This window comes from Portunus trituberculatus, chromosome 40, assembly GCF_017591435.1.
Source record: "Portunus trituberculatus isolate SZX2019 chromosome 40, ASM1759143v1, whole genome shotgun sequence".
Classification (NCBI taxonomy): domain Eukaryota; kingdom Metazoa; phylum Arthropoda; class Malacostraca; order Decapoda; family Portunidae; genus Portunus; species Portunus trituberculatus.
In genome coordinates, this window is record NC_059294.1 from 16,711,242 (window position 1) to 16,718,741 (window position 7,500).

Sequence of the window (7,500 nt, forward strand, 5' to 3'; positions counted from 1 at the left end):
CCTACTATACTGCTACTACTATTACTACTACTACTATTACGACCACTACCACAACCCCACCACCACTACCACCACTGCTACCACTACCACCACTGCTACTACTACCACCACTACTACCACCACTACCATTACCACCACCACTACCACTGTTACATCCACCATCACCTATTACCACTCACATCACCACCACCACCACCACCACTACCACTACCACTACCACTCCTACCGTAATCACCATACTCCTGCTACTTACTACTACCACCACTACTGTGCACTTATTACTACTACTACTACCACCACTACTAGTACTTCACAAACTACTTCCACTACCACTACTATACTACTCATACTACTACTACTACTACTACTACTACTACTGGTATTCTACTACTACTACCAATTTTCGGATATCAAAAAAGAATATTATATGAAATTAAGAAAATATTGATTAGAAAATCAAACGTAACATATCAACTTTGGAAATTAGGAGCATCTACGAAACGAAGGAAAAACATTGAATTCAGATATATGCTCGAAAAAAAAAAAAAAAATGATGTGATGAACTTTTTGAGACAATCTTCCCGGGCGTTCATCGGTTCGCTTGTTCCAGTCGCCGAGAGAAATGAAGCTCTGAAAACGTTTCCAGGATTTTCATTAAGTTTATCTAAAAATAGGCGGCGTTCCGTGTAAATTGGAATGGATTTTGAGGATTTACAGAAATATAGTGTTGTGAGTTGCAGAAGGGAGGATAGGAGGAGGAGGAGGAGGAGGAGGAGGAGGAGGAGGAGGAGGAGGAGGAGAAGAAGGAGGAGGAAGAGGAAGAGGAGGAGGAGGAGGAGGAGGAGGAGGAGGAGGAATAATAGTAAGAGGAGGAGGCACATGAAGATGACTGCAATAATATCTTTTCTTTATGAGGACGAAGCCAGCAAAAGATGCAAAAGAAATGGGATAGGGAAAAGAATACTCATGTGGTTCTCGCTTCCCCGGCACCAATAAAAGAAAATAAATAAAGTTGATGAAATAGAAACTTAATCGATTGCCAATTCATCTGTGGAGTTTTATTATCAGTGATGCTTCTTTCTTTGGAAATAGCTGAAGTCACAGAAAGAGGAATGGCCGAAAGAACCAAAGTATGCCAGGGTTTATGTGCGTTTGGCAAGTTTCATCAAGCAGCGTCCATTTCCGATATTAACAAGAGAATAAATAAGAGAAGCATTTTCCCAGCCAAGTGATTGTTGAAGCCCCCCCACACACAATCGGTATGTACTGAAAAAAATATACGAACGAGAGCTGCAGGCAATACTGTATCAAAGGATGTTTTTATTGCTGTAGCTGGAGATTCATGTATGTTGCATTCATCGTGCAAAACTCCTGCTGCTGGTGGTGTCATAGTTGCTTTCGTTGCTTTCGTTGTTGCTGTTCTAGTTGATGCCGCTGTTTTTTGTTTTTATTAAAGATTATGTTCTTGTTGCTATTGTTGTCATCTTTGTCGCTTTTACTGTTGTTGTTTTAAATAAAAGTAATGTATACACTTATGTAAGGTTATTTTTGCTGCCTTTACCAGATCTGGCCTGCCGTTGAAGCCTACACGTTTCATGGTCTCTTACTAAACCAAATACGAAAATGCGGGAAGGCAAAACGTCCCTCCTACGCTATTCTATTTATATATTTTTTCTAATCAAGTTTTAAATTCCACAAACTTGCCTAAATTTCATATGGAAAAACGAAAAAAAAGGAAAGTATAGTAGAAGAGCACATAATCATAGGAATTGAAAGAAATTTCAAGAAAGTGAACAGTGAATAGTAAAGCGATTTTTCATCAAAATATATCAGGTAATAGAATTTTTACTTATCTCTCTCTCTCTCTCTCTCTCTCTCTCTCTCTCTCCCCAGATATAGAGTTTTCCATATTTTGCCTCTTTTATTACCTGAATTTACTCCATTTTTTTTTCTGTCCATTTATTACTTCTTTTTTTCTAATGAGTAGTGTTGATCGTTTGGTTGTGTGTAATGTGTAGCTCATGAGTGGACCGTTGGAGAGGAAGAGGATGGAAGAGGAGAGCAATGAATTCGTCCCCTATGTAAATACACACACACACACACACACACACACACACTCGTCGCTCGCTCCTTCACTTACCTCTTCCTTTTTTCATTCCTTCTTTCTTCCTACGTATCAAGCTCGTGTTTCTCTCTGTGCCTCTTATTTGGGACGTTTTCTTCGTCGTTATTACATTTTCAGATTCTTTTGTTGATCTTTTCTTTTTCATGTCTTTTCATTTTGTTTTCTCAAATTTTTCATTTTATTATTTCTCTTCTATTGTCTGTTCTTTCTTTTCTTCGGCTTGAAGAAGTAGAAGTAGCAGTAGTAATAGTTAGTAGTAGTAGTAGTAGTAGCAGCAGCAGCAGCAGTTAGCAGCAGCAGCAGTAGCAGCAGTAGCAGCAGCAGTGGTTATAGTAGTATTAGTAGTAGTTAGTAGTAGCAGTGGTAATAGTAGTAGAAGTAGTAGTAGTAGTAGTAGTCAGTAGTCAGTAATTGGTAGTTAGTAACCGCAGTTAGCAATAGTAGCAATAGTAGTAGCAGTAGTTAGCAGCAGCAGAGTAGCAGCAGTAGCAAGTAGCAGTTAGCAGTAGAGACAAAGCAGTAGCAGTGCAGTAGTTAGTAGTAGCAGATGCCAGCAGCAGTAGCAGCAGTTAGCAGCAGCAGCAGCAGTAGTAGTAGCAGCAGCTGTTGCAGTAGTGGCAGCAGTAGTAGTAGCAGTAGTAGTAGTAGCAGTAGCAGTAGTAGTAGTAGTAGTAGTTAGTAGTAGTAGTTAGTAGTAGTTGTAGTAGTAGTAGTTAGTAGTAGTAGATAAAGTAGTAGTAGTAGTAGTAGGAAGGGAGGAGGAGGAGGGGGAGGGGGAGGAGGAGGAGGAGGGTCATCATCATTCACAGGTAAACACAACTTTTCTGGTATGGGATTTTCGAACGAATTCTGTTTAATATTGGTGTGCTGATTCCAAATATGCAATCAGTTTTTGTCCAACACATCAATTTTGTGTTGATAGTGAAAGAATTACACGCAGAGATGTACAAAGTGTTAATTGTTTATGATTAATCTACAACTACATGAACTTCCTTTTTTTCGAGATTCTGTTATGCACAACATATGGAACATCCCTCTTCAAGCTCCAACAGAAGTTAGCCATCATACTGCAGTCCCATCTGCTTTGGTAGCGTTCTTCCACTTTTATATCTTGATGAAAGCGTTAACTTTGTTCTTCACTAACATCACCCAAGTTATCTGGAAAATCACTCAGATGACTGTGTAAGTAACGCAACGTGATGTTCATTTTACATCCAAGTGATTTAAAAATAAAAAGCAGTTTCTTCACAATCTCTTTATAGTCGTCAGCTTTTCTGTTTCCTAGGAAATTCTTTATTACATCAGAGAAAGCATTTCAAGATCGAGCCTCTACTGCGTTCACTGTTGTGACAAAGCGGGCACCTGCCTTCTTCTCTTCTCTCATACTTGGAAAGGCTGAACGTATGTGGTAAAAACAATCTCCATTGTGATCAATGGCTTTCAGAAATTGTTTAATCAAACCAAGTCTATGGGTAGTGGAGGAAAGACTATCTTTTCTCTCTGAAAAAGAAAATCATTGATGATCTCACCAGGTGTCAAACTACTTTTAGGGGTTATTCCTTTTTTGACTAGTGGTCTGCTGTAGCCCTACTCTCCCAATAACACAAGAAACAGGGGTATTTTGTGTTACTTTCTCGCTGACCCAACAAAAAGTTTACCATTTTCAAATCTACACAGAGTAACCATTGATGTACATGATACTTCAATCTCTCTCCAGAACAATCTTGATGCTGGCATATTTTCCTTTCATGTTTACCGAGTGTTCTAGTGGAATAGAATCAGACTTGTTTCCGATATGAAGCAAAATACATTTCAAGCTCCTTTTGGAACTGTCAATAAAAAGTCTCCACTCACTTGGGTCATATGCAGGCAGCCCCATAGCAAGCTGAAGGCCTTCAACTTCAATATGATACACAAGTTGAGTATCAGACTTAAAATGCTTCCTCAGTTCTGCTTCTCTGTTACGATAAAAGGAAACATTAGTGCCAGGTTCAAGCATTCTTTTTTTCATTCATTCTTTTAACCTGGAAGCCAACAATTCAGCAGACATCTTTGGCCAATACAAATCTCTTACTAGATCATTTAATTTACCCTGACTAAACAGAGAAACCATATCACAATATGTACCAAATAGCAGAAAAACATAAATCAGTTAATCTTCATCCTTATTTTAGAAGTTGTAATGATGACGTCGTCATCAATCTCAGGTAGCCCAGCGAATACTGGTACAGAAATTTCATCACAAAGTGCAACTAGTCGAATGGCAGAAGAGATATCTGGAAATTTCAAGAGATGCTTTGTTTTCTTATTGAAACCTTTCACATTGACAACACAGATGTAGCAGCTCTGGAAATGGTTTGTCGGTTCTCTACAAACCATTGGCACACCAAACTTGAGCTTAGCATTCTTTCCTCGGGTCCATGATCGCAAGGTTTTGACATAAGTTTTGCACACTATATGATGAATCCAGCTTTTATCCTGGTCTCAAGATCTACCTTGAAGTAGGCAAAGTACATTTTCTTGACAGAAGTAGTTAGGTTGCGCCTTTGATCTTTCCAAGTGTAGTTTCCGCAAATGTAACAAAATCCATTTAGGTCATTACAACATTTTCTTCTTTGTGATATTGTAGACATACTTGCGTTCATTCTAACTGCTAAGTAATCACCATCTGAAAAGAAGAAACACAATTATGTAGGTCGTTATATAACTATCGGCATGATTATTTTGGTCAACACATTTATAGAAATTTTGTACAAAATGTTGCTATGAATATGTTAACATGTATAAACTGTTCCCTCAATAAACGAAATAAAACCAAACCCAAGATAACAAACAATATGTATAATAAAAAAGAAAACTCAACGCAAAAGAATCACAATCTAACAGCATTGAGAGTTACTAACCTTTCGCATTTTAGGTAAAAAGACAACTCACATTTTCTTTGACGATGCAAAGGAAAACAGTAACATGCCAGAGGTTGCCAGAAAAATATTTACATATCCCTAACTATAAGAAGTAAATAATAACATGTATATTAAGACGCATAAAAATATATTCAGCAACGTGAAATTAATGAGGAAGAGTGAAAAGGTATAATATTTGCAGAAAATTACATGAAAATGGGGATAGTGTAAAAATGCAATGTGAAAGAGCAAATCAGAGACCATATTTGGATTAAGCATCCCAAAATTAGTCTACAACAGCTATAACTTTCCATGCCAAAAATTATTTGTTTTTATTTGTTCACCAAGTTATCAATATTTACTCATTCTTAATGGTTACAAAGTGTAGTTAACATTCTTTCTTCCCCTATGATTGAGACAAGAAAAGTAATCTTCCTAATAACAAGCAAGTATGCGTAGAGGAGTTGCCTCGACACGAGACGCTGTCTGTGGCGTCCATTTGTGGAGGTGCTCAAAATTCATTACTTCTTGCTGTTGTCAAGTCGATATATAGGTGCAGTCTCGCTTGTTTTCTGTCTTTATCTCATATCAAGTTACGGAATGAAAGGGTTTCATGTTATTGATATCCATGAAGTAGTATTTCTTTTTCTTTAGTAGTCTAGCAAAATTATTGTCTTTTGAATGCATGTGTCTCTACGATGACCTGGAGTCTATGTAGCAAAGACCAAAGCAAATTTTTTTCAGTGATGTAAACTATTTTTGGTCCTTATGTCTGTGACATTTGGCAAGACGGAGAGGCTCAACGAAGGCTGAGGCAGCTGCCACGCTGCTCATGGATATTGGAGGGCCAGTGGTAGGACTGGAATTTTGTCTACTTGCCCCCAGACACTCAGGAAGCAATATTCTGCGGCCTCCATCAGCGGGCGATGAGGTACTGCCGCGCGTTATTGGTCATCCTGACCATCATTCCTCTTTGCCTCCGAGGACCGGAGGCAGCGGGCGTTATTTTGATGTGCAGCGTGATCACTACTGAAAGATGGAATAGTGGAAAACGGGAAAATGTTTCAGTCTAGCGAACTCCATGACCAGCGTGACCAGCAGTGTGGACGTCAGCAACAGACCAGTCTCGGCGACAGTTGTGCGTAAAGATTTTTCCAAGCCTTGTATTGAGCCAAATGAGAAAATGAATGAGTAAGAATTCGTAAGATGCTCAATATACTGGAAACTGAGAAATACCGTTTTTGGCGAGGACCAACCCACTTCAACATAATGAGATACTGTCATGTGTATATTTGTTTATTCCTTTAAACATGAACATAAATTTACAAGAAAATATAGTCGAAGTTCTTTTCCTGCCTCTACGTTTTGAACATCAGATGGAAAGAAAAAAAAAAAAAAAACTCAGGAGTTGCGAGGCAATCTAATCAACTTTCTTTCGGTTAGCAAGTCTGTTCCTTTCTTGGTAGTGGTGGTGTTTATTGTGTGTCATGTCGGTCATGTCTTAATTATCACTGCTTTCTTTCTTCTATCTCTCTCTCTCTCTCTCTCTCTCTCTCTCGTTTTGTCCTAACGTGCTTTTTGTCCCATCGTGTTGTTAGATCCATGCGCAGGTACTCAAGTGGGCGATGGGTCAGGTTAACAAGATATCTCACTAACGAGTCATAGAACAAGATAAGCGGCGCCGCGTGTTCTTTGGCATCTAGACGGAAGACGGTTTTGTTCTCATTGTCGGTGTTGGTGGTAGTATTGTTGTTGTCTTGGCTGCTGTTGATATTGAGAGTAATTCAAATAGTATAGTTTTTAATGTTGCTGTTGTTATAGCAATATTAGTATTTTTAGCAATAGCAATATTAGTATTTTTAGTACCTATTTGAAATATGATAACTATTACCATTATATAACTATTTTTCCTTTGTAGAAGCTACACAATATACATTCAGTAAAGACCAATATCAATCATATCAATAGTGAATCAGCATCATTGTTAATGTTGTTACTATTGTTATTGTATCATTAGTATCAATATTACCATTAATATACCATTTGTATTATGATAACTATCATCATTATATAACTTTATTTTTTGTCCTATACACAAGCTACACAATATTAATTCCGTAAAGAGCATCACAAGTTACACCAATACGTTTACGATATGCAATTTTGTATTCTGTACTAACTTCCTTTTCCTTTTCTTTCCCATCAGGTGGCTCCACAAAACACCACCTCACAATGATGAACCACGCCAGGTAAGAAAGCCCAGACATCCAACCAACCCTTAACCAACACCTGTATTTCCTCCACCATTCCAGAACCGTCACCATTAAGCTTTCATATTTGTTGTTTTCTTAACTTCACCATTACTCGCAGCCTTTAATTTCCTCTCTTTTCTTACATCCTTTTCTACATCCTCCAAACATTCATTGGACCTTTCCCACATTTCTACTACAACACCATCCGCCAATAGTGTGT

At 38.1% G+C, this 7,500-nt stretch overlaps 1 protein-coding gene across 2 annotated transcripts in view; it reads left to right on the top strand.

Annotated features, from left to right (window-relative positions):
• Positions 1 to 7,227: 7,227 nt before the first annotated feature.
• Positions 7,228 to 7,500, top strand: part of LOC123515954 (arrestin homolog) — a 161,667-nt gene continuing 161,394 nt past the window's right edge. Inside the window, exon 1 of one of the 2 annotated variants that reach the window (XM_045274889.1) lies at positions 7,228 to 7,277. In XM_045274889.1, coding sequence (XP_045130824.1) covers positions 7,261 to 7,277 — 17 coding nt within the window. In that variant the 5' untranslated portion in view covers positions 7,228 to 7,260. The remainder of the gene's footprint in view (positions 7,278 to 7,500) is intronic. The other variant, XM_045274891.1, reaches the window with a different exon arrangement.